Source organism: Nanorana parkeri, unplaced genomic scaffold (genome assembly GCF_000935625.1).
Source record: "Nanorana parkeri isolate BGI_ZX_2015 unplaced genomic scaffold, ASM93562v1 scaffold608, whole genome shotgun sequence".
Taxonomy (NCBI): domain Eukaryota; kingdom Metazoa; phylum Chordata; class Amphibia; order Anura; family Dicroglossidae; genus Nanorana; species Nanorana parkeri.
Genome location: NW_017306876.1, coordinates 612,148 through 639,971, shown reverse-complemented (window position 1 = coordinate 639,971; position 27,824 = coordinate 612,148). Strand labels below are relative to the sequence as shown.

General features: G+C 42.4%; 1 protein-coding gene across 2 annotated transcripts in view; it reads right to left on the bottom strand.

Moving 5' to 3' along the window:
- Nucleotides 1-27,824, bottom strand: part of DSCAML1 (DS cell adhesion molecule like 1) — a 262,572-nt gene that overhangs the window by 194,496 nt on the left and 40,252 nt on the right. For both annotated transcript variants that reach the window (XM_018562869.1, XM_018562871.1), the window contains exon 2: nucleotides 4,785-5,102. In XM_018562869.1, coding sequence (XP_018418371.1) covers nucleotides 4,785-5,102 — 318 coding nt within the window. The remainder of the gene's footprint in view (nucleotides 1-4,784; nucleotides 5,103-27,824) is intronic.

The following is a 27,824-nucleotide window of genomic DNA, read 5'->3' as shown; positions in this document are numbered from 1 at the left end:
ATAGATTAAGTAATGAGATTGGAACCTCAGGGATGGTACCCAAAGGCTATGCCTGTAAAAGCTTTAAACATACAACAAGGCAGATAGCATACTCAGCGGTGTATTTAACTCTTGTGCTGCCCTAGGCAAGGCAGCAACGCCACCCCCTCCCCCCCGGACTGAATCTGCTATATTTCGAACATGCAGCCCATCCTTAATGTTAAGCAGGCTAGAATACAGGTCTTCCAGTCACTATCCTGGATGTCTTGCAGGAAATCCTTCGAGAGTACCCAACACTTGAATGCTGTAAACCAGTGAGTCTGGTGGAAAAGTCCTTCAAAGACATTTTAATTTCAAAAGCCTGAAGTCACCAACTTCTAAGGTAAAATATCTGGTAGTCGGGTATCAGGAAAACACATGTAGCACCTTGCTAAAAAGGAGTGCTAGATCATATATATAGTCTATGTTCAGTTCAACTGTGACAGAACAATCTGTGAAGCTGTGTCTGCCTGTGGGTGGGTGTGTTGCCACACGGGGCAGAACAGCCAATGAGGATTGCATTGGGCATTTATGTCTCCCAGCCAATCACTGTGCTGCAGTGGCAGTGATGCATGCTGGGAGAGGATATAAATGCTGAGTGTGGCTGATGCAACAGTCTCTTCCTTCCCCTCCCCAGGCCCTCCTGGCCTGGGGCAGGATGCTTGCTGCTGAAGAGATAGAATGGACTAGGCCTAAGCCAGGGGCCTAGGCCTGGGCACTGGGGCCTGAGCCTGGAGGCCCAGTGGTCAGCCACTCATGTCTGAAGTTGAGCCTGAACAAGACCCTTGACAGTACTGCTTGCCAGAAGTTCTCCACACAGATTGCCGGTACGGCTTAAAGGTCCAAGTCTGTGGTGGCAGCAGTTACTTTGCTCTGATTCAAATACAAGGAGTCTATCTTCATTCTGGATGTGCCTGACCCTCTTCCCTCTCTCCCTGGAGTTTCAGCAATAAAAAAAGAATCATCTGGAGATATTGTCTGGACTTCAATCTGTCGGTAACCACTAGAAGTGGTAAGTGCTTTTGGGGCAGCCATGTGTTTTTAATAATCCCTAGACAGGCTATGGAGGACCCGATCATTTCAGCGGCTCCTTCGGGGGTGAGCGCTACACACATATGTATACATAATACAGTGCTAGGTTCTCATTTATCCAGGTCATGGTACAACTAGTAGTAGTCTTATTCAAATGGCATTGATCTGTAATGTTAACATTTCTAAACTTATCCAAGACACTTCTTCAGTTCTAATGAGTGTCAGGAAAATACCCAACATTTATATCCAAACAAGTAGCACAGTCACCTTAGTCCAATCACCATGGAAAGGCAGATGTTGTTTGTTTAGGTACAGGTTGGGGGGTGTAGAACCTCCCTGTTCTTTTTCAAATCCTTGGTCTCACTGTCAAGTCTGTTTAGGTATTAAACCTTTAAATTTACATAGCTGAAGGTGTGAATTGTTGTCAAAATGCCAAAATAGAAAGTTGTATTACATAAGATCTAAATATACTGTGGCATTGTAAGCCAACGCGATGGTGTAGGATGGCGACTTTGGCACCCAGGACTCTCAGCCAAAGGGGCTGAGAGGGTCCAGAAAGTAAAGCATGTTATAAGGAAGAACCTGGCTTTTCAGGTTCTTCCAGGTTTTCCTAAATGTAGCTGGGATCTGGAGCTCTGGTGATCTCTTAGAGCTCTGGGTGGGATGAGATCTCCAGTCCTGGGTCCTGTACCTTCAAGGCCTCTGTGAGAGCATGGCCGGTACAACAGTGTATCCCACTTCTGACACCACTTGTAACAAGTGGCCACTTGTAACAAGGACACTCCACTGTAGACCGGAGGTGCAAGTAAAATGCAGTTTATTTAGGGCAAACACAAATGACAGTCTCTTAGCTTCGCTTGGTAGCTTTCCACAGCTTCAAGACACTCACGCTGCTCACCCCTCGTGAGCCCTCACTCTGCTCTCTTAGCAGTCTGTGCCACAGGTCCTAGGGTCACCAACCTTCCTGACCTCTCCACTCGTGGGCACTCACTCTGCTCTCCCAGCAGTGCGTTCAACGGGTCCCTTGGGTCACCGACCTTCCTGACCTCTCCCAGCCACCCCTGGCTGTTCCGTGTGCGTCCAGTACGCACCCGAGTTTGTCTGTGTCCATGTGCTTCTTGCACACAAACAACTCCAACACTCCTCTTTGAACTCTGGTCCAGACTCCTATTAAGGCTGCTCTCAGCCACCTGATACAGCCACACTGGTCATTGGTAACACCTGGCCCCAGGACTGGAGATCTCATCCCACCCAGAGCTCTAAGAGATCTCCAGAGCTCCAGATCCCAGCTACATTTAGGAAAACCTGGAAGAACCTGAAAAGCCAGGTTCTTCCTTATAACATGCTTTACTTTCTGGATCCTCTCAGCCCCTTTGGCTGAGAGTCCTGGGTGCCAAAGTCGCCATCCTACACCGTGGCATTGGCTTACACTGCCACAATACTATATGTGTCCAGTGATGGAACTACAAGATCTAATGTGTGTTAACAACTACAGCCAGTCACAAGGGTTTGCAATTCGTGGGTGTGACCTATAGTATCAGTTAAATAGAAAACAAGGTGTCTTTATTGCTGCTGTTCTTTGGGAGGCATCTAGTACATACCACAATGTGCAATGAACATTGAAGTGCTCCTATCCTTTGTGCCACCGGGGAAAGAAACAGATACACTTTAATTTGAGTCCCCACAGCTGCTTATATTCACCTCCCTTCTGCTCCCCTCATTACTCTGTTTGCCAGGGATGTGAAGTGACATACCTGCTGCTTCCAAGTATCAAGGGGAATATGAGTAACTTCTCCTCCACCCACATAATAGTGCTGGTTCTTAATGGTTGCTAGGGGCCTTGCACTGCATACCAGACTTCTTTTCCTGGCTTCCACCAGTGCAAAGAACAAGGATGGAAAGAATATGAGTGTCAGCAGCTGTGAGGGGCAGCAGTGAGGTAGGTAACTAGTATTTTGAGAGATCAGCAGTGTCAAAATATTTCTCTCAGTACATGTATTTAGCATGCAAAAATGACCTGTCATAATCAATAATCATCATCCAAAATTCTGTTGAATGCCATTCAGACAAACATTTCCAGTAGCCCCAGGCTCTCAGACATAGGGGTGGCCACAGACTGAACCATTTTGCATCCAATGAAGATTAGAACAAGAAGAAGACAACTGTAAAAATTATACCAACACTGCTATTATAAAATGTGACAATTTCTTTCTGGAAATCATGTGGCAGTCTGATTGTAAATACATCAGATTTTACACAGATGTCACATTGATTCTCCTGTCCATCCCCTGAGCAAGTGTCAGCCACAATTGTCTGTCATGTTGGAAAATGTATTAATGCGACATTTGCTGGTTCATTGTGAATTGTTTTTGGATATTAAAAGATCTATTAGTTGGGGAAGATTGCTAAATCATTGTTGGATAATATAAAAAAATTGTTATGTCTTCATTCAAGTCAAAATCCGGACTCTTCAAATCGGTCACTAACCAGGATCATTAGATGCAATCAAACAGGAGCAGGTGACCTCTGTTTTCATAAAAATATTTGGCAAACCAAGGGACATCTAGATATTCAGCAATTTCTGGCCAGTATCTGCAAATATACACACAGTTCCAAAAGGAATAGTGAAAGTCAGCTTGTTCACCACACTCTTTAAAGCATAGCTGGAAGGATTTGAAGCTGATTTATTTTATTCATAGAAGAGAGTACTGAGCACATATAGGTATCCTCACATTTCAACCAGTGGCCCAGCATCAAGTTGGGGGTCAGAGTCAAAGTCTGCTAGCCTTAGCTCTCTGGAACATAGAAGATCTAGTGGTCAGAAAAGCTGAAACATATGTTAAAAAAAGTGTAATTGTATTTTCTTGTTGAGTTTTTTGAGGTGGCTTGAAGAAGGACCAGGTAGGTCCTCCCAAACTGTGCCCTATGTGCATGTGAAAGTTGCATGGTAGAGGAAATTCCATGGATCTCCTGAAGACAGAAAAATGATACAGCATTCCCATCCTTAAACACATGAGATAGAGATTTGATTCCCATTGAAGACCAGTGTTGAGCTGTAGGGAATTAAAGAGCTCTAGGTAAGAAGGATTGCCTCAAAGAGGTGAATTGAAGAATCCACTCCAATCTTCTTTCTAAAAGGTGCGGTTAACTAGAACCAGGATTTTTACAGTGGAAGAAATCATGGATATATCTGGATACTATGTATTTTATTTTTTAATTTTTTTTATCCGATTAACCGATTAATCGAACTTAATAATCGGCTAACTAATCGATTTTGAAAATAATCGTTAGCTGCAGCTCTACTGGAAACCAACTAACTTTTCTAGTGACTAGAAATAATCAACAGAATTCTACATAATGATGCTTATACCACATGATGTCATACAGTGTAGCACTGCTATGAGCTGGACCACCAAGGAATCTTCAGTGGAAATGTATTGGATGTATGTGCCCATTCTGCATGCTGTGGTTCTGCTCTCTGACTGCTATGCCTTGACAGGTCATAGTAATGATGTAGGGGCCAGAAGACTGAACCACATCATGTCCACAAGACAGGTAGGTAGGTAGGTATTAATTATCTCCTTTTGTAGGGAGTTTGCTTTTATGATTTTTAGGGATGGCGACATAGGTGCTTTAATACAGAGTTATTTTCAAGACAATGTACACCTGAAATTTAATGCTAGCTCATCAGGTACGCATTATCTTATGTTTAAAAAAAAAAACACTTCACTTACCAGCTTTGACGCGGATGTTTGGGCTTCGTATTTTGCCTGCGGAGTTTTCGGCTGTACAGAAATAGTCATTGTCGTGTATAAAGCTATTGAAAGCGGACTGGGAGAAGGGAAATAGCTGGAGAGTGCCATTGGCATGGACGTGCCTAATGTGAGGCACGTCATAAATGTCATCTCCTGTTCCCAGGTACCATCGGAGTGTGGCGCTGGGAGATCCGGCAGCAGGGCAGGGGATGAACACCCCCACTGTGCTGGAAAATGTGATCTGTAGTATGGAAGTGTTCACAAAGTAAAGACTTGTGCCGGCATCCTCCGAGCAAGCTGCAGAGAGAGGATAAAGTAATGTTAATGAAGGATAAGAAAAAGCAAACGTTCATTATTTCTGCTCAAACTAATCAATATCAATATTTATCTAAAATGCCAATAATTATTGGAATTAAGCACATTCCACTTATGATTTTAAATCTACATAGAACTAACAACGGCACAACTAGGTTTAGTACTCCATATTTTCTAGCTTTTTCTTTACAAGTCTCCACATTTTATAGTCATGAATATATGAAGAAAAGCGATTAATAAAATACAGGTTTACAATAGTATACATAACAAAAAGTAACATAATAGTATGCAAATGCCAATAATGCAACATTCTTTTTTTCCCCAGAATTCAGCTTATTGACCATTATAAAGCAGTAAAAAGGCTTGCTGTCTAAAACTGATGACTTGGAAGATATTACAGCTATAAAGGTCCTATTTCATTGGTTTTAAAAGAAATGTATAGCACTTTAGTACATAGGTTTTTTTCTTGATGTTTTATGATCAGTACCAAAAAAATAAAATGTAAAATATTACTTTGATCTTATTTTTATTAAATATCAAAAATTGCAAGTGAATATTATGTAGGCTTTTTATCCTGTCAGCAGGTTGAGCTCTAGTCTCCTTCCATTGCTTTCTCCACCTACCACTAATTAAAAATACATTTGTTCATACATTTAAAAAACAAGGAGAAAGATACACAGTGGCCTGGACCAGTCAGAGTAATGGCTCATCCCTTAATAGTTGATGCAGTATCAGTTTTAGAGACTGATGTGTCTGACAGAGAGGTACTTCTGCTTTGCTGTCTTTTTAGCTAGCCCATAGTGCTTTGTAAATGCTCTGCCATATATTATTTTTGTAAAAAATAAATAAATATATATAGTATACATATAGTAGTATAGATAATATAGGCTTCTCAAACTGGGCATGCGGGGTGCACATTCGGAGCCATATAATGCCATTCCTGCACATTGACAACAATTTCTCTGCTGAAAAATGACTGCTATTAATGGCCAGCGGACAAATCTCAAGAGTACAATAACATTACCTAGTAAAGCCGGGTAGACACAGGAACATTAGCTATGTTGTGGAATAAGTATGAGTTTACTCATCAGCTGGTTGAAAGCTTTTCTGGGCTCAATTTAATGAGCATGTGTGCAACCAGACTGCAATATCATGAATATTAAAAAACATTCAATTAAAAGTAAATTTACAGCCAATTCTTTTCTTTTATCGGTTTTTTTTTTAGCGAGAAAAAAATAGAACCTATATAATTATTCATGCATATATTCTCATTGGCGAGTTTCCCCTTACTTTTTCTCCTGGTAACCTAACAGGCAGACAGGCAACAATAAAAACTTAAAAGAGTGTAACAATGAAAAGAGAGCACTAATCCCTTCCGGCTCTACTTAAAACAAAAACAAAAATGTTTATATATTTGTGGTCTGTTGGGATAGATTCTAATTCCTTTATGTTATTCAATTAGCATTTAAAAAAAGAACACTATAAAGTTTAGTTAAAGAAATATTATGAATTTAATAAGTTCATAAAGTTAACTAGATAGATAAAATAAAAAAAAAGCTACAATAAACATTTTAAAACTAATGTTATTCAAATCTAAAACCCTAGATTCCCCCTCTTCACTGATACAGCAAGATGTACACATGGAAATAGCATCAACTTACAATAAGTTTGGTTGCATAACTTTAGAGAATTAGTGTGTGTATAGACCTGAGCTAAGTATGCACTTGAACTTTATGTGCATGCACTTACCATTGTGCTGCATTTTTATAAAACTATCAGAGACTTCCTTGTTACATCCCCTGTGACAAATGACTTAGCAAGCAATTAAACTAGGCAAAGGAGAGGTCAGGTAAACTCTTCATTCCTTATTATATTGCTCACCCTAGATCACCCATGTCAAGCGGCAGCAGTGAGCTGCAACTCCAGTTATCACACAGCCATGTGTACATGCATGTATGCAGCGCAGTCTATAAGATAGGCCTCTTCTAATGCCAAGGTTGACACTCACTTCTATAGAGATCCTGCAGCAGTGCTCATTGCAACACTTGGGCTGCACCAGGTGCTTATAATGATGGTGTACTCTCCCTTTCGGAAATCAGAAGGAAAGATATTGGGAAACAAACAGCTATTTCCTCAGAGAAATGTATAAGCCTGCTAAAAAGGTTGAAAAATTTTTTGAAATGTATGTCATTTACTTAAAATTCCTGCGCCCGGGGCAAGTGACCCCCCCGCACCCCCGGTTGTTATGCCACTGACAACATGGATGGCGCCGTGTCAGATACAGTCCATATTAGAATTCACCAGCACTCGATAATGTGTGCAAGGAGTAAAGCACTTTTTATTAGTAAATCGTCACATGCGTCATACAGCCAACGTTTCGGGGCCACGCAGGGTGCCTTCTTCTGGGTGACATAGTGACCTTCTTCTGGGCATCGGCCGACCTTTCTCCACGCTTCACCTGTCACTGCGGCTCAGCCGAGCCGAAGCATATGGGTTCAGCTCATAGGGCTCCGGCAGCCGAAGTGAGCCCAAGGATCAGCCGAAGCTATGGCAGGATCTTTCGGCTCATTCGTGAATAACCCTCTTAATATTCATCTCACAGGTATGCCAAACTAAGGGGTCTATATATCAGTGTTTTCACCCAAGATACACAAAACTTTCACTAACTTTTTCTAATAAAATCTTATGTGAAAAATGGGTGAAAGTTGTGTGATTTTTGTGTGAAAACATTGATTAACAGACCCATAAATGATCTGGAGGCTGGATATGAAATTGGTAAATGACAAGTTATTGCCTTAGAGTAGACATGGCTGAAATACATTTAGACAACAACCACCTGCTGACAAGCCTGAAGTATTCCTATCACAGCTCAATACAAATTCTATTCTACTCGATTGTACCCTGACACTAGTGGAATAAACTTGTATCTGGCCTGTTTTAACTGGTGTGGCGCTTCAATTCCTACATCTACTGTTCACTGTTAAGCCAAGGATACTGCGGAGACCCTTAGGCCAGTGATAGCTGCTATCCATTAGCCATATTACACAAATTCACATCACTTAACCCCTATTGGATGATAAACACCAACAGAATAATCACACGGGTCCAGCTCTCTCTTTTCATTTCCACATTTGAACAAAGGCAGACATGTTTAAAGTCCAGTCTGGCTGGCAACCATGGCTTCCTCAATAGATACAGTGGAGGAGTGAATACAGTCACCTAGGGACAGCAAATGTGTTATTTTCAGGATTACCAGGTGAAAACAGTCTGAAAAAAAGAATGCATACATCTCTAAGGACTGGTAATCTGCAATGTATTACATTTTTGTTTTTGGATAAACTTTAATTGTAGATCACTGCAAGAATGCTGAAAGCAGAACATGTTTACCTCTCTATCACAAATTTATAGTGGTCCTTGATACATGATGAATAGATCTGACATAGCTCATTGTGGAGAATATATGTAATCATTTAGTCAAGGGGAATGCATACATTATCTGTTCTGGGTGGGTTACTCTGGGATTTGGGTACCAATTGGCTTTAAATAGGTCTCCTATACTTCAGTAGATATACCTATCCACTGCAATTCCAACACCCTATCTCACTGTCGTGGTCATGACAGTCTCATGCCTATGAAAAATATAGTAGATGGTGGGTGACACAATTTCTCTGCATAGTGCAGGGTAGATCAGCAAAACCCTTCTGCAGGCCAACAAAAACGGATTAATCCCCTTAAGGTAGTTTTCTCCTTTATGAATATAGCTGCAGAAGAAACCTGTAGAACATATAGCCTAAAGTTCAAAAGGAAATCTTGCTCTGTAGAAATCTAGATACACAGTCGTATGCATCTTCCTATACTAGTGTACCCAATTTTCTGTCCATAATACATTTACAAATGCAATAAACTGCACCTGACGTATGATGGGTTACACCTATAGACAGGAAATGTTGGGAGCACTAGAGAAGTCTCTTGTAGGTACAAATTTAGTTTTATGCACGCTGTCCAGTTTCTAAGACAGTTGTTAGCTCAAGGAAATATGGATATACCTCAAAAACTGATGAGATAATTAATTAAAAGTGGGCACAGGTAACAAAACAGAAGGTGAACTGGTAAAATAAATTAAATCAACACTGAGCAGTGAAGACATTAATCAACAGTAATTAGCTGAGATGAATTGAGCTGTGATTATATGGGGGAGTTAAATAAAGAGGTAAGTGTGGTTTAATGGCGAGGTTGTTTGTAAGATTATTAGTGTTTTGGGAAAGATTATTACAAAATTACACTGGCCATCGCTGTGGAGAAAAGTTTAAGTGAAAGCACTGGCATTAAACTCAGTAAACTAAAGGCATGGCTGTATACTGGACACCAAAACGTACCACAGCTTGCCTGCAGCATTACTGTTAATCATCAGTTAAATCACTGTTAATCTTTAAAGCATCACTGAAACCTCCAGGAAATCCAATGCAAAAAACAAGTTTATGAAAGCTGGTATTTGCATAGGCTTATTTGACACTGCTCAAGCCTGGAAATTGGTTGCTCAGGCGCTGAGCACTGCCATGTAGAAAGGAGGAACAAGGCACCAATAGTTTGGCTTTGGAGGGGGGGGGGGGGGGGGGGGGGGGGGGTGCTTAGGAGAGGATTGCAGAGATACTGCCGGTGACCTCTAGCACCTTATGGTGCCAACTCTACTCCTATGCTTTTAGCTTAGAAAATGTATAGTGCATATAGACCATTCCTTCTCCACATATTAACATGAAGAAACACTTGAAATAACTTTCAGGTCTCAAGGAACTCCTGCCAATACTTTACATATCTACAGCTCAGAGTACAAAAGCCTGTGTGAAGAGTGTTTATTATATTGCTGGTCAGGGGAAAGAATGCTCCCCTTACAGATAACTAAAATGATCATTGTTGTCAGTGGTTACATATCAGAAACTGTGCATTGCTCTAGGAAGCCCTAGCAGTCTCTGGAGGAACCACGGAATGCTGGACTGAGAAGGCTGGTATAGACATTAGATGCCCATCCTTTGATGGGATGACTAAAGTGAAAGCAACGTCCCAGATAGCAAAGATAAGTTTCCACAAACTTGTGGCAGGGTTAAATTGTAATTATTTCTAACTTCCTGCACACATTCCCTGGCAAGTTGTAGGCTTGCAGAACACTTGCAGCACAAGTTCTAATTGACACTCTTTGAATTTGTAGCGAATTTGCTTGGCAAGTCTACAGCAAGAGTCCTGCAGGTCTTATGCTGGGCACACACCTTACAACCATCGCAAGACTTTGGTCTTGCGATGGTTGTAAGGTAATTAAAAAAAACATACGATCTGCCTATCTTGGACAGGCAGATCGTACTTGCGATGATCGCAAGCCGCGCCCCCCTGAGGGGCCGGCTTCCGATGACCTCAATGCCGAACGGGCAGTGTGCGCTTGCGCACACCGGCCTGTCTGGCTTTTATCTTACGAACATGCTACACACCCGCCGAACATCGTACGATGCTCGGCGGGTTTCGAACATGTTCCTAAGATAAAAGTCGTGCGACCTTACAGTAGTAGAGGTCGCATGGCTTCCACACACCTTACGTACTAATCGTACGATCGTGGGATTTCCTGCGATTATCGTACGATTATCGCAAGGTGTGTGGGCACCTTAAGCAAGAGCTCTGCAAGTGTACAGCACTTTTGCAAAGCATGTTGCTCTGAAGACTTGCAATGCAGACTTGCTGTAATTGTGCAACAAAATTGTGAAGCTTGGCAAGTCTAGCAATAGTTTAGCAAGTCATTTCAAACTTGCAGCTCAATTGTTTGCTATCTGGGGTCACATTATTTCCTATGATAAGTGAACAAATGTTTTTGCAAAGTGAACATACTCTACTCCTTTAGTAAATCAACCCCTTTGATTGTGAAACTTGACTCCATATTTTCTGCATATCCCTATTCTAAATGTTGACTTCTTATACTCACTTTACTGTTTACAATGATTATATTTTTATTTATTACTAAACCACATATGGCATTTGTAAAAAAAAGGTGTGTGTTTTGTTTGTTAAATAAGAATGTCTTTTATATTGTGACCGATGATCCTTAGATCACATTTTGCAGACTGTAATTCAGAAATTGATATAATTTCTATTATGTGCATGGGGGCAGGTAAATTTGCTTCTTACTTACAATTGCATTTGCCTATTGCTTTTAAGTCAGCACTGCAATTGTGTTTTATTGTTCCCTTTTCTTCATGCAAATCAAACTGTAAATTATTAATTTGATTCTGTATATACAGAAAGGGCAGTATTTATGCTATCATAAATTGTGTCCTTGTCTTTAATCAAAGCAGAAGTAGGTGCAATTTAGAATAAAGTACACATCTAAGACCAATATAAGTATTTGCAGAAGACCAGCTGCCATACATAGGACAGATAAGGAGGGTTAATTAGGAAGCCAGCCTGCGCTGTGCTAACACACCCACAGATATATATATAACCGGATCAGTCACACAGACCATTAGGTCATGGGATAAAGTGTCGTGGCATGTTTGTTCCTCTTTTTTCTATCAGGCACTGACTTCATCACAAATGAGAGGATCAACAGATCACACGCTATCACTCATTTCCTTTAATAATATACATTGTCTTAAAGCCGAGTTTTAACATTTTTCTTTCTAAATTTGTACAGAATACGGTTGGGGAAGAGCTCATTTTAAAAGCCAATTTGAAATTTAAGAACATAAATGTGAATAACATATAATTGTGCATCTTTATTGCTGCACTAATTAAAAGAAGCTGCAAGCAGGATGGCTAGAAAATACAAAGTTGTCTGTAGCACTTGTACACACAGGCTTTGGGTACCATAGGCTACTGCAAGGGTTAACTGTTCATTTTTGTCTAAGTGCTAACAAAAAGTTACTCTCACCCAAACTGCTAAGCCGGCTCCCTGCTTCTCTTGTCACTGAAGCCTGTCACCTCCTACGCTGCAACATTTGAATGTTCCTCAGCGTCCTCATCAGGGACGTGCGGCCAGGGGAGGCAGGTGAGGCATAACCTCACCTAGAATTATGGAGGAAAAAGCTGTCAGCTTCATGTCTGAAGCTCACAACTTTTTCTTCATTCAGATCGGCATCTAACAGGTTACACAGCAGGGAAATCCTCCCCGCTTTGTAACCTGTCATGGACGGAGCGCCTCAGCAGTGAGGAGCAAGTGAGGGACAGGGAGGCTCCTCCCTGTCTCCTCCCTTCATTCTTTACACAAGCTTGGGGACGGGTTGGGGGTGTGGCTTCAGTTTTGCCCTGAGTTCTTATGTAAAAAACTAAAAGAAAAGAGAGCTGCAGGGTCAAAGTCAATAATTCCTGCTCTCTGTGTGTGTCTTAGTTTAGTCCACTTCAAAGCAAAGAAAGCACCTTGTTAAGAACTTAAGGGTACTGAATAGTGTTTGAAACACTTAAAGTGTAACTCTACTTTTGCTGTGAATAAAACAATCCCCTCTGGGTGATCAATGCACATTGCAAGGATTCTAACAAACGTTGCCGATTCCTACCTGTTTCTGTTCTGGAGAACAAGCTGTTTGTCTCTTCATGTCCTTTCCAAATTGATTCCTGAATAGGAGGGTCTGGTTCATTATAATCAGCTAGTGGAAAGTCAATGTTCTGATGAGGGTAGCTGCAGTTTCAGCTTCCCTTTAGACATTGTTAACTTTTGGGGAGTACCTCTAAACTGAGATTATTTTTGAAGGGGATGCCAAATATTTGACTGCTGCATAAATATTTTTTTTAAGCAGTAAATACTGTAAGTAGTGATAAGGAGATTTTAAGGTGATTCTCCTCTGTGAATATATGCAGACAGACAACCCCTCTAAAAGTAGAAAGGACTCCTGGGAAACCACCAACAGGAGTTCAGGACATGCTTTTAAGTCTGCCTCACCAATAACCCAACTCCAGCCAAAACATTTTGTTGTTGATAGAGTTGGGATGGGTTAGAGCCTATGTCAATGTTTTATTGTTATCTGTGTCCTTACAGGGGAGATTTCTCCTCACGTCCTGTCCTGACAGAACTTCAATAGGGACATAGTCGGTAACAAACACATTTTTTTGTAGAATAACAATTAGTTTGAACTTATGAAAATATGTTATTGCAGCGTGTGCCTTCCTCAGGCATCCCAACCTGACAAAAGCAATTTCAGGGAGGTGCCCTTCTCATTGCAGGGAGGTGCCCTCTGCCCGCGGGCGGAGGTGGGGGGAGAGCGCCCCCCTGAAATTATGGCAGATAGCACGGGAAGCAATAGCGTCTTAGCTATCTGCTGTTTTTTTTTTAGTATTCTGACAGCTGCTGCCGCCAGAATAAAAAAAAAAACCCAGCATAGGAAGGCATAGCTAGATTGCTATTGGCTATTCCAATTTGCAATATCCAATAGTAAGCTGGCTTTTGCACCTGCCCTCTGCTGCTGTCAATCACTAGAAGAGAATCTGATGGAGAACTTCAGGTCCACCTCTTGTCTGCTATTGCCTATTGCAAAATGAATTAGCTAATAGCAATCTAGCTATGCATTCCTATGCTGTTTTTTTTTCTTTTCTCTGACTGATTGCGGCCGACGGCCCCGATGTCAGGAAAAAAAAAACAGATTGCAGTGAAAGGTTTACTCTGCTAGATCAAGCAGTGTAAACCTTTCCGGGAGAAAATGTTTCTCTCCCAGGTATCCGAGAGCTGCTATCTAATAGCGGGAGACTCCTGGAGCATCCGGGAGAGTTGGGATGTCTGCTTCCTGTCCCCTAGTGACTTCCGTTCCAAACAAAAAAAATACAATTCTGAATGGAGTTAGGCCTTAGTGACATGGCCTTTGCTGAAGTCACAAATCCCAGTGTTGCTAACATTTATTAGGGCAAACAGGCAAACAAAGTAAGCAAACACCTGCATTTCCTCCCTTATTAAAAAAAGCAAATAAAAATGCATCTAAGACTGAAGTAAAAGACAACCATATGAGCACACGCTAAGAAGATTGTGTCTAACATAGACAAGATAAGATGGTGCAAAATACTATTATCTACCAACAAATTATCATTTAGCTGCTTAGAGCAATCAGACTAATTAAATCTAATTTCCTATTTTTAATCTCATTACTGAACATTAATTCACAGTTATTGATTAGATCTGGCCATAGAGTGGTGAGCGGTCATTCATTAGATAATGATCCAACACCAAAGAGCATACTCCCTTGCCTTCAATAAATGACCACATACATCCTTGTCTGAGTGCGGAATGAACTGGGAACTCTGGCATAAGGTTAATTCATGTACTGAAAATGGAGTACAACCAGGAAGATTTGTTTTCTGACAGTGGTATCCTAGGTATGTGTTATCATACTGTGACCACTGACACAGACAGGGCTGTAGCAAGTGGATCACAGTAGGACTGTCTATGTGTCTGGTCTATTTTAACCAGAATTGGTTACCGCCACCGCCGTCTCTGTCGCCACCACTACTCTTTGGCCATTGGGTGTACACTGATGACGTAACTCCTGTGTATGTGCACATGAGTTACATCCCTCCTTTCCTCCCCCTCTGCCATCAGGCCCATGCACTGAATTTTAGAGATGCCATGAATGAGTTGAATGTGCACAGCGTACGGCGATGGAGATGGAGAACGTTTTTTGGCAGAAGAGACTTTGCACGTCGCTTCTGCCGGAAATCCCTATTGCCCAATATTTATTTTTTTTAAACTTCAGCTTCAGCTTTAAAGGAGAACTATGGGGTTAAGGCTTTTCCCCATAGTTCTCATTAGGGTAACGGGAGGACACAAACTAGTGTCCTCCCATCACCCCAGACTCAGTATACCGTGAGCTGTAGCTCGCGGTATACTGAGACGCTGCAGCTGTACCGGATCTCGACAATTATGTCTGGATCCGCCCAGCTGCGTGACTGACAGCTGGCTCTGCCTATCTAGAGGCAGAGCCAGCTGTACCCGCCCCCTCCCCCGTCCGTTCCGCCAGTCAGCGGAGGGGGGAATCCAGCCCCTCCCCTGTCACGGCAGAGAGCCGTGACAGGATCGAGAGGTGAGCGAACGCCGGTATGTGTTCGCTCACCTCCCGATCTACTAAGCCGACCTGTGACAGTCTCATTGTCACAGGTCGGCTAGAACTATGAGGTGAGTGAAAAGCACTCACCTCATAGTTCTCATAAGCAACACAACTAGGTCGCCTCCCTTCCCCTAGCCCATGACTGGACAGTGTAGAAGCAGCAGCAGACTAATGAGGTAATGTCTCTGCTCTTTCCTCCTGTAAGCATGTTCCTTGTCAGCACATGTAAATGCACACCTGCCTGGTTCCATGTAATGCCCCTTCCCCTCTCAGTCTAAGTGGTGCTGTACAGGGAATTACAAGAAATGTGAGTTGTTACACTAGTTACATTAAAAATATCAATATATAATGAATATTTGATCAATACTGTACATACCTACGTCAATTGGTATGTTTATAGCTGCCTGAGGTTTAGCTTTAATGGCTAAGCCCTAGGAAATGGCAGCACCACTAATAAAGGACTGGGACATATAAAAAATGGATACATATGGGTCAAATATTTAGCATGGGGCAAAATAACAAACCTTGTTAGCAGGGTGGAAAAAGCTTAATTGCATCTCTGGTCACAGATATAAAACAATGAAAGGTTTTTATATATGGCCTTATTAAATTCAGGTCACAGTATATGTTCAGTACATATACAGGTCTCTTAACTTCATTGACAGCTATATAATACTAGCCTAATTACTATGTTGTAATAGAACCTAATTCAAATGGACCTGTTAGCTATCTTCCTAATTTTGCCAGTCTTTAACACACCCTGCCTGCTGCAGCTTGTACCCTGAGAGGAGGCTGGCGAAGCACGTTGTTCCCTGCAGATCTGCTGACACTGAACTTACACTGAATATTCATGTGTGGTATTTGCATATCATTAAGCATGATCTGCATTCATTGAGTATATTTGCATACAGAAACTAATCAGTATAATTCCTACATAAAGCAAGCTTGTAAGTAGAAAATACTGTTATACAGAACGCATTTTTTCGGCATGTCGCTATAAAACCACACCTGCATTCTGCAGGTAGTAGTGGACAGTAGACATGTCACATGACATCACAAAATTTGTTTCCAGATTAAACAAATGAAAAACGTTTTCATTCGTTCGTCAAAGGAAACAAATGTTTATGTTGTTTCGGAATCGGAGGCAATGAGCCCCCAAATCAGAAACTGCGCACTGACACTGCAGAATGAGTGGCAGCCATATTGGCAGCTGGCACGTTCTGCACATGCGCGCCGCCATTTTGGAGTGGATCTTGGTATACACCAAGATGGCAGTGCCAGCATGTTCGAGTGCCGCCATCTTGATGTACACCAAGATCTACTCCAAAATGGTGGCGCGCATTCGCAGGTGGTCGATCTGGCCACCGCTCGTTCAGCGTGTGATGTCACCGCCATGGGATGTCATAGGCTCCACCTCCAAAATGGTGGCCGACATGCGCAGAACACGCTGGCGGCCATTATGGCTGCCAGCGTGTTCTGATAAGGAATTTATGGATACCCGAATATCATTTTATTCTATTCAGGCATATATTAAATTTGTTATTTCGGATTTGGACGAACCGCCAAAGATTTGCAGGTTCGTCCGAACCCAAATGCACATGTCTAGTGGACAGAACCACCCCGGGTCTACTAAGTGAGAATTTTTGTATTGTTCTGTGTACTGTCTGTGTGCACCCATGTGCACCTGAATAATATGTTTATTGTAGTTATTATAGATATTTAAATAGCGCCAACAATTTACACAGCCCTTTACATACTGCACATTCACATCAGTCCCTCTCCTCAAGGAGCTCAAGGTCTAATGGAGTGTGGGAGGAAACCCAATGAAACCCACACAAGCACAGGAAGAACATGCAAAGTGTCCTGATCAGGATTTGTACCATGGGCCAGTGGCGTCACAAGGGGGGTGTGGGGGTGTGGGGGGTGCGGCCCGCACCCGGGTGACACCATTGGAGGGGTGACACCAAAATGACTTACAGTCATTTTGGTGTCACCCCCCTCTGAAAAGTCGGGCGCTCTCTCTGCCGGCGTCCATCACCAAGATGGCCTCCGGCAGGTATCAGAATACTGCCGCGCGATGACGTCATCGCGCACACGCGCGGTGACGTTTTGGCGGGATGACACTCGGACACCGCTCCGGGTGTCACCCAGCCTCGGGACGCCCCTGCCATGTAAGGCAGAAATTCTAACCACAAAGCCAAAACAGCAGCTGCCATTTTTTGGTTTGTTGTATTTGGTGCAGACATGTTCTGCAGCTGGCTTGAGTGAATCTGGGCTTGCTGTGTCCAGTGTGTTGCTGTGTCTTTAAAGTCACTCTAGATGTATACACAAGAGGCATGAAGATCTCCCATTAATAACGTCCATTATAGTGAATGGCTGTCTCCTTACTTAAGCTGAATTGCTTTGGTCAGCCTGCCCCAACTAAGAAAACCCAACCAAAGTGGGAGGTCCTAAGAAGAATCCAGCAGAGAGCAGTAAGGGCACCACACCAGTGGTGAGTCCACAATAGTTCTTAAAGTCAAAGAGGGGAATTGATCAAAACCGGAGCAGACAAATTCTGGAGCAGCTGTGCATGACAAGCAATCAGCATATCTCTTTCATTTTCAAATCTGTCCTAAACAAACTGGAGAGAGACGCTGATTAGTTGCTATGCACAGCTGCTCCAGATTTTGTCTGCTCCAGTGTTGATAAATTCCCCCCATTGTGTTTTTAAGCTACTTCAAATGCTGATGAAATCACTTACAGTGGATGCTGCTTCTTAATGATTAAACATTTTAGCTTCCTGCAGAATCATCTAGTCCCCTGAGCACTGGTCCTGATATCCTGTATTAGGGTGACTCCTTTCCCTTGCAGGTTCCTATGGAGCCACCCTTGTTTGTGCTAGTAAGCTGTGTGTGTCTCCACAAATAAACAGCCACAGCAAGGCAAGCCTCTCCCTGCTTCCTTTTCCCCCTTCATCCTTCTTTCTTCCTTCCTTCTCCAAGGTAGTAGATGGATGACTGCTGGGGATTGCTCTGTCCCTTGTGATCTTGTACTGGACAGGAAGTTCAAGGAGGTGGAGCTGAGAGAGTTGAAGCAAGCTGTTCAGAAATATGACTCTAATTGTTTAGGCAAAAATGGAAAGAAATACTTTGCTGGGCAATGTATATTTCTCTGATCTGGATAGATTGTTTAAAAAAGTTTGATACTACTTTAAGAAAAATCATCAAGATAAGAAAGCCAATGTGTTTTGGGGTTTCATACGATGGAGCTTAAAGGAGAACTATGAGGTGAGTGAAACTGTCGCACATAAGCTCAATAGATCGGGAAGTGAACGAACATATACTGTTGTTCGCTCACTTCTCGATCATCTTCCTGCACAGAGCGGTGACTATCAGTCACCGCTCCCTCAAGGGATTCTCCCCTCCCTGCTCCGATCCTCCAGCACTGAGTGCCTCTAGATAGGCAGAGCCAGCTGTCAATGACGCAGTAATGTGGGGATCCGTTCCGGCTGCGGCGGTTTTCGTATACTGCGAACTGTAGCTCGCGATATACTGAGCTTTGAGTCAGAAGGAGGACGCTAGTATATGTCCTTCCATGACCCTTAGGAGAACTATGGGGACAAACACTTACCCCAAAGTTCTCCTTTAATGCTGCATTACCTGCTGGTGCAAACATTTGATATTTTTTTAGGACTTATTTGAATATAGCGTTTTGCGTCCAGACATTCCAGAAGTGACATAACTCACAAGCCCTGATGAAGGTAGAATGTATGAAGTCCCAAGGAAAGCCATGTTGATTCTACATAAATACAGGACGTTTGTGGTCTCTATCACCTTTGGTATGGCACCCTTAATGCTATCTACTGGATTTTTCTTCAAAGTTACTCAGCAAAATAACACCCACCCTACCCGCAATGAGATGTGATCTTTAATTAAAAAAAGATTGGACGTTGCTACTAAAATCCCTGGTGTGAGGAGACATTTTTTGTTCTATAATTTAGTTGAGAACACAATTTCACCTATATATTTAAAGTAGCATTAAACTCTCAATCTTTGTTTCAATAATGAACACAGATCAGACAAGTATACATTGCCCATCAAAGTATTTCTTCACCTTACCTAAACACTTACAGCCCTCAGCCCAGCTTCCCTGAACTTCCTGTTCAGTACAAGTTTACAAGGGAGAGTACATCTCCAACAGTACATCTCCAACAGATCTCAATCTACTAACTTGGGGAGTGTTTTGCCTTGTTGTGCCCAGGGACGGCCTTAGGCCTCTGGGCGCCCTGTGCGAGAAAGCTTTACAGCGTCCCTCAGTGGCCACACCCTTTAGTGGCCACACCCCCATGACCACACCCATTTCCCCCCAATATCCGCACCATTTAAAGACTCCTATTTTGTTAAGCCGCAAAGAAACATATTAAAAAGTATGATAAAAATACAACTTTTATTCAAAGGTATTAAACTTGTAGGCACAATAGCAGTATTCTTATCAAATAAAACAACAGAAGGCAAGCAATAAATGTCAAACTACAATAAAGTCTATAAAAATAAAGTGTCCGGTTGTCATGCCGTTCGCTTTTTTCAAGTAAGTGCAGCTAGAAAAGTAAAAATAAAAAACAGAACACAGACCCCGGGATACATGTAAATTAATGAATTACTATATGTCCGAATATACGAGAAATGTATTCAGACACATGATAATAATTTGTTTGAGAATGTGCGGTGGCCATGTATATTTTGCAATCACAGTTCTCACACAGGATGCAGTATACGTACATGGAGTTTACTAACAGGTCTGTGTCCTAGGGAATGTACTCTTCAGCTTCTGAATATACGCCGGCTAAGCCCTGGTGTTCTGCTATTTTCACTGATGTTTTTTCAGGTCTACCTAACCTCTGTTAACATTTTAATATGTACATACCTGTACATGTATGAATAAAACTGTAATACAGTAGTACTGAACTCTCAAACCTTTTTCAATAATGAATCCAGTGAATCAAATATACATTGCCCAGCAAAGTATTGCTTTACATTTTTGCCATCATCATGTTTCCAAACAGCTCCAGCTCTCTCAACTCCGCTTCCATAAACTTCCTGTCCAGTACAAAATCACAAGTGACAGAGCAGTCTCCAGCAACTGTTCATCTACTAGCTTGTAGAAGGAAGAAGGGAGGTAGGAGGGGGAAGCAGGGAGTGTCTTGCTTTGGGGTGCCTGTGTTTTTGTGGGGACATACAGGTTACTAGCACACACAAGGGTGGCTCCTTAGGCCCATGCAAGGGAAAGAAGCCACCCTAAAACAGGATATCAGGACCAGTGCTCAGGGCATCAGCTGATTCTGCAGGAAGTTTTAAATACAAAGGTGCTGCATCCATTGTAAGCAATTTCATCAGCATTTGAAAAAGCTTAAACTCCTTTTGACTTTAATAACACTTTAAAGTAGCATTAAACTCCCCCAATAAGCTTCTCTTTTTCATTTTCAAATGTTTCCTGAGCAAACTGAAGAGAGATGCTGATTGGTTGCAGTGCAAATCTGCTCCAGATTTTGTCTGCTCCAGTTTTGATAAATTCCCCTCATTGGCTTTCTTATCTTGGTGATTTTCCTTAAAATAGTACTAAACTTGCAAACTTATTTTCAATAATGAATCCAGATCAAACAAATAGACATTGCCCAGCAAAGTATTTCTTTACATTTTTGCCCAAGCACTTACAATCATCATGTTTCCAAACAGCTCCAGCTCTCACAGCTGAGCTTCACTGAACTTCCTGCCCAGTAGAAGATCAAAAGGGAGAGCTCAGTCTGCAGCAGCACCCTAAAACGGGATACCAGGGCCAGTGCTCAAGGGACCAGCTGATTCTGGAGGAAATATTTAAACATCATGGAGCAGAATCCATTGTAAGTGATTTAATCAGCATTTGAAATAGCTTAAAAACATTTTGACTTTAATGTCACTTTGCGCACATGACTGTCAATAATGGAGATTGTTAAAAAAGAAAACCCTTATGTATGTATTTAAACCCTCAGTAAAGCAGACAACGAGGGGTATTGTAATGTTCATATGTGTATCTTTGTTCACATGTGCAGAAGTTCACACACTAGGCAGTATACTGTATGTGATTCCATATGCTTTGGACTTTGCATTAATAAATACACCACCTTTTTCACGGGTTCTCTAGGCCTGTTGCTTGGCTTGGTGTATGTGCATTTCACTGCTTAGCTAGCTAGTCGCGTTCATTTTTTATTTTCATGTAAAGTGTTAATGTTTGCATTCCTTCATGCACTTTATTGGAACAGAAGACATAAGAGCCTGTGTGCGTAAAACATGTTAGAAGTCGTTGTTCATCTCCTGTGTAATTGATTTTATGGATCAATAAAGAAGCTGCTTTTTTAATACGTTGGTGCGCCGCTATCCACTTTTCCTGCAAAACACACGGCAAGCTAGGGCCATATTACTCATTGAACATCAGTGTACAAACAGCTAAATATATTCCGTGTTTGCAATCACTGTGCAAACGTTTATCCATGTGCTCCTGCGGGCCCCCTATACAAGTGTACTGTAGCAATATATCCCTTCTCGTGTTCTTTTGCTTTAGTAAACAAAGCTCTATAATAAGAAAGCGGCTCGCTTACTGACATTAGGTGTAAATCCTAAAGCTGGCCATACACTGCCTGATTTTTCTCGTTCAGCCCCGTGGCCTGAACAAGAAAAAAATGCACGATTCCCCCATCTACGCAAAACAGCCTGGGTGAACGAATATCCCCTGCCAGCTATTGCATTCGGACAGGTGACAACTGCGGTCAGATTACCCAAAAAGTTGAAATGTACACATTCTTTATTCAACCTCAAATACTATGTAACTATGTAACTATGTACAAATTCTTGTTACTCTTTTTCATCCTTTGCTGTATCCTAGTGCTATAGATCCCATGCAACCTCTGTGCAGCAACTACCGGTCTACATGCACTCCAGCAGTGGCTGCATGGCATTTCTCAGGGTGAGTGTCCTGATGATGACAACATTGGGCAATGCCTGAATGTGGAAATAGCCACTTGTAGTCTCCATTGGAGGTGACAATGCAGGAACACAGTTAGTGGGGGACAGGGACAAAGAGTTGTCTCCCCAAGAGGGCCCTTTCAGATGGGCGGTCCTTTCAGGTCTGCCTGTCAGTTTTTCAGGCAGACCCAATCAGATGACAAAGGTAACTATATTGTCAGCCGTATCTAAACAGGCGGGCGTCCGTTTACATCCGGTTACCCCCGACTCTGTCCAGGTCTGGAAAAACAAACGGATGTAAAGGGACATATGTCCCTTTAGATCTGATTCCCCATATACCAACATGGGGTCCGGTCATTTCATTTTTTTCCTCCATTGCAAAATGGAGGAAAAAAAGTGGATGGACATGGATATCACAGCAATGACATTCGATCCATAGCGCTCTGATCAGGAGAGAATCTTTGCATGGATCCCTTCCTGATCGCACAGTGTGAAAGTTGCCTAACGGGAGGTGCATGAACAAGGCCATGTTTGGCAGGACCACCAGATACTATTCCAATGAAAGGTGCAGATTAAAAAATAATGAAAATTACTTTTGAAATTCCATTAACATTATAAAGTATATATGAGAATTTAGGGATTTGTTTACATATACTGGACGTCTTTGCTAGTACTGAAACCAACTAATCGATTAATCTATAATAAACGATAATGAGAATCATTGTCAACGATTCTCATTATCAACAAGTTGGTCTGGATCCCATAGGTCTCTCCTCCACACTGGGAGCCAGTGATGCATCGACTCTGTGTCCCCTCCGTTTCCCGCTGCGGGGATTGGAGGGGACACAGACTCCTGCAGCCGATGCCCAGCGATGAGGAGAGCTCTGCCAAACCCTGCCCCCCTCCCTCTGCCACCACATCGCCTCTGCAGCTCTCTCCTCCCTGCTGAGAGCATGCTGCAGTCTGTGTCCACTCTATTAAAAAATTGTCAAAAAATTAAAAAAGAAATAAAGACGTCCTCTCCACAATTATGAAAAAGGTGGTAAAAAAGTAATTTTCAGTTTCGACCTGATAAATTCTGGTGCGGGGGGTGCGTTGCGGTGCTATTCTTTTCAATGGCACCCCGCCTGCAGTGTGATTGCCCTCACCGGAATGTGCGTTACTGCAATGCTGTGCATTCCAGTGCCGTGCAATTGCAAAATTTTGTGCATGCAGTTTTATTCGGAAGTAAACACTCCATTTGTGTATTTTTTTCTTCTTTTCAAATTAAAGATGGTATTTACCGTATTTTGCGGTCCATAAGACGCACCGGACCATAGGACGCAGGGAGGTCCGGCGCGCCTTATGGAGCACTCGAGACTGTAGCTTCTGTGACAGCTTCTATGACAGAAGCTGTCACAGAAGCTGCAGTTAGTGACCGCTGAGACAGGTGGCGCTGTGATTACAGCGCCACGGTCTCAGTGATGACACAGAGCAGGCGAAGAACGTCTATTCTTCGTCTGCTCTATGGTTATCTCGATCGTCGCCGCTGCTCGGTTTTAATACGAGTGATCTCATTAGATCACTCGTATTAAACGAGCAGTGGCTCCTGCTGCTGAACTCGATCGCCGCCGCCGCTGCTCGGCTTTAATACGAGTGATCTCGTTAGATCACTCGTATTAAACGAGCAGTGGCTCCTACTACTCGCCCGGCGCCCGAAACTGCATGTCTCGGGCGTCGCGATTCGCTCCATAAGACGCAGGCACTTTTCCCCCGTCCTTTTGGGGGGAAAAAAGTGCGTCTTATGGAGCGAAAAATACGGTAATCTATTTGTTATCCGATTAATTGAAAAAATAATCGGCCAACTGATTATGAAAATAATGGTTAGTTGCAGCTCTAGTTTTAACAAAGGAGAACCAAACATGAGAGAAAAATGGAGAACACACTTAGCAGACTCAAGCATCACACAGCAATAATGCTAAAGGCCACCCAGCGCAGCCTAGAAAGTAGAATGTCAGCACGATATAGGAAAGTAGCGTGCCGCTCAGCATTCACTGGCCCCTGAATGGAACAGGACAGAATAGTGTGTTACAGAGTGGTGATCTCCTGTAATGTGCTGTTAAGTGTCTCTTGATATTCACAGGTCAGTGAATTGCAGAGTGGTGTTATGCAGTAATATATGCAGCAGTGTTCTTGTCTGCTCGGTGGAGCACTATGTTCATTTTGTAAGTAGAGCAGTATGATAATGAGCATTGCTATAAAATAATAGGAGTGATGTTGAGAGGTATTCTACCTTGCTCTGACTGATGTAGAAATGTGGTCATTTATTTTTTGATCCAGTAATGTGATGTAGAATGCTTTCATATTTTGTATACAAGAGTGTCATGCCATTCTCTGAACGCTGTACATGAAACCTGAACTCCAGGCAGATATAAAAGACACAACTTAAAGTGGTATTAAAGTCAAAAGGGTTTGAAGCTAATTCAGATGCTGATTGAATCGCTTACAATGGATGCTGCTCCTTGATATTTAAAAGTTTTAGTTTCCTGCAGAATCAGCTGGTCCCCTGAGCAGTGGTCCTGACTTGCTGTTTTAGAGTGACTCCTTTCTCAAGCAGAATGCTATGCAGTCACCCTTGTGTGTGCTAGTAAGCTGTGTGTCTCCACAAATACACAGACATAGCAAATTAAGCTACTTCCCTCCCCCTTGGCCCCCTCTCCTCCCATCTTCAAGCAGAAGTCTGCACTGTCCTTTGTGATCTGGTACTGGACAGGAAGTTCAGGGAAGCTGGGATGAGAGACTTGAAAGCAGCTGTTCAGAAACATGATGATTGTAAGTGTTTGGACAAAAATAGTTAATGTGATGATGTATGTCTCTTCTGTCATATATCTTCCTATCAACAGCTTTCTGTGCACAGCTCGGATCACAGACTCTGCAGAATTCCTGCATGCGCAGGAATTACCTCATCTGACCCCAGCCAACCAAACGGTTGAAGACTCAGAACCTAGAAGAAGGCAAGGGCGAAGACGGAAGTGCCAGCGAGAGAGGAGATTGCACTTCAATAGCTTATTGCTGAGCTTCAGGAGCCAGCTCAGGGACCGGAAGTGATGCAATACGTGTTGCTACCGGTCCTATAGTGCGTGGAAGAATTCAGTGAATGGACGTTCGTTGCTCTCCTTCCCAGCTTCCTGCCGACACCCAAAATGTCAGTCCCAGGGCCATAGGATGGGCAGCCATTGGTCCAAACCATCCACAGAGCTCATTCCTCTAACATAGAGTAGAGGCTGTTGCAGCTCTTGCCTCACTATGTTAGGTTACACAAGCAGTGGGGAAACCCGCTGCTGTGTAACCTAACGTAGCGATCAAAAGCCAGATGAAGCACCGCCTGTAATTAACAGGCAGCGATCCATCCACGACAGGTTACACAACGGGGAGGCTTTCCCTGCTGTGTAACCTGTTACAAGCCGCTCTGAATGGAGGGAAAGCTTTCAGCTTCAGCCTTGAAGCTGACAGCTTTTTCCTCCATAATACAAGGTGAGGTTCTGCCTCACCTGCCTCCACTGACCGCATGTCCCTGAACTACAAGTGCCATGTGGCATTGCAAGACGGACAGTTACAGGCATGACAGCCAGAAGCAGAGCCATGTTGGGATTTGTAGCTAAAGCACAACTGGAGGGCCAGAGTTGCCCACCCCTGAACTAGACATTACTGGACTGGATTAAGGAGTGTTTGTTCTTAAGAAACCTGGGGAAAACTATGTTTTATTATAACTGTCATTTTCTTTAGCCACACTGCAAGATCAGAGAAGCAGAGAATCTAGGGTCCACCTGCTATAAAGACTTGTGTAGAAGTGCAAATGCAGTGTGCGTTTAGGTGTTTTGGATTTGTGATCAGTTTGGGAATCTTCTGAGCTCCTTCACAGCTGCTTTAGACCTCCTTCTAAGTTGCTTCAAGCTGCTCTTGCATTTCCATTGACTTTTCTAGGGAGAAAAGCCGTTCTGCTGGAAAAATGCCCATGTACACAAACCCGAATAGTCTCTCACTAACATTTATAAACCAAATACTGCTTCTCCTCTGGTGCATGTCATAGATGAATTACGGGCTGGGTGTGAATTATGCAAATTGTTCTTCCCACGCTCGTTCATGAGAACAATCTGCCAGCAACAGATGACATCAGTACAGCAATTTGTTTCTAATTGGACTTCAGTTCTCTTCATCTGTCTGATTGCTCACCTCACAGCTACTAAGCAGATTTTATGCAAAGCATTCCTAGATCCAGGGAGGAAAGCAAAGTATGATGGGACTTTTAGTCCCTCTGCAGACAGTGGCAGGACATGCCAGGACCTGAAGTTCCTCCTCTATGGACAGTGACAGGACACAATGGAACTATTATAACAGCCAATAAAAATATACAGCACTGACATTATTACAATTTATAATGTCATAAAATGATGGTATTGGCCATTGTAGAGATAAAACAAGATATATTTAATAATAAAAGGCAACAATGTTACATGTAATTAAATATTACATCCCTAAACCATATAAACCTAATATCCTCTGTGCTGGGTGCAATGAGAAATGTTTACCTAGAGCCCATAAATGATGCAGTTACAATGTGTTAGAGCAGAAAATGTACACAGCTGCCTGCTCTCTTATCTGCCTCCCGTCACAGCCTGCTATTTCCCTCCACACTCCATACAACATGGCCATCTCAATTCATAAAGGCTGACAGCACCAAAGAAAACAGAAACAATATCGTCTGCAAAGACTGAAACAATAAATAAATAGTAAAAGAATAAAACAATAAATAAATTAAACAATTGCCATGTCCTATTTTTTAGGTGGTGGACGCGGTGGAGGTATGCCCGCTGACAGAGCTTTTCCAGGATTTGCCACATAAACCGAGTAGGTGGTTTTCCTACCTACAAACGTAAGCAATTCTATTTGAAGAATTATGTATGAACAGGTCTGATGGCAGGCGTGTTATATCACATATCTATCATAAACTAGTGACCCAGGCATTTCTGTATATGCCTTTCTATACTGGGGACTGAGAGAGAGATGGGCCACTCTCTTTCAGTAACAGACAAATCTTTCATAATGACTTTTAAAAAATAGTATAGTAAGCCAGGTACAAGAGAGAAACTACAACATTATCACAAGGTGCTTTAGGTGTCCAAATACTTGAAATAAAATGTTTGTAACTTTTTTTATTTTTTAACTTTTAATAAAATTACTTTTAATAAAACATTTCCATCTGTATCGGACAAATGTTGGAGATGTGGGAGTGGAGAGGGGACTATATTACATATCTGGTGGTCTTGTTCACAACTTAAATTATATTGGTAATTAATTGATTTTAAGAGTGAGTAGACTGGCCAGAGACCCCAGAGGTGGCACTATTGTCTATTTTTCTGGGTTCGCTTAAATCACATAAAAATGGCCTACGTTTTCTAATAGCAGCAGGCAGAGTAGTGATCCCCAGACACTGGAGGACATGTTCCTCATTTGATGGAATGGATTTGGTAGGTGAACTTTATTATGAGACTGTAAGAGTTGATGTCACGTATATACGGTTGACATTCAGACTTTTTGACTATATGGGGCAGTTGGATTGAGTATTTTGAGTATGCTATATGTGATGAGAAGCAATAGGTGGCTGTGCTGGGAATCCCCCCCCCCCC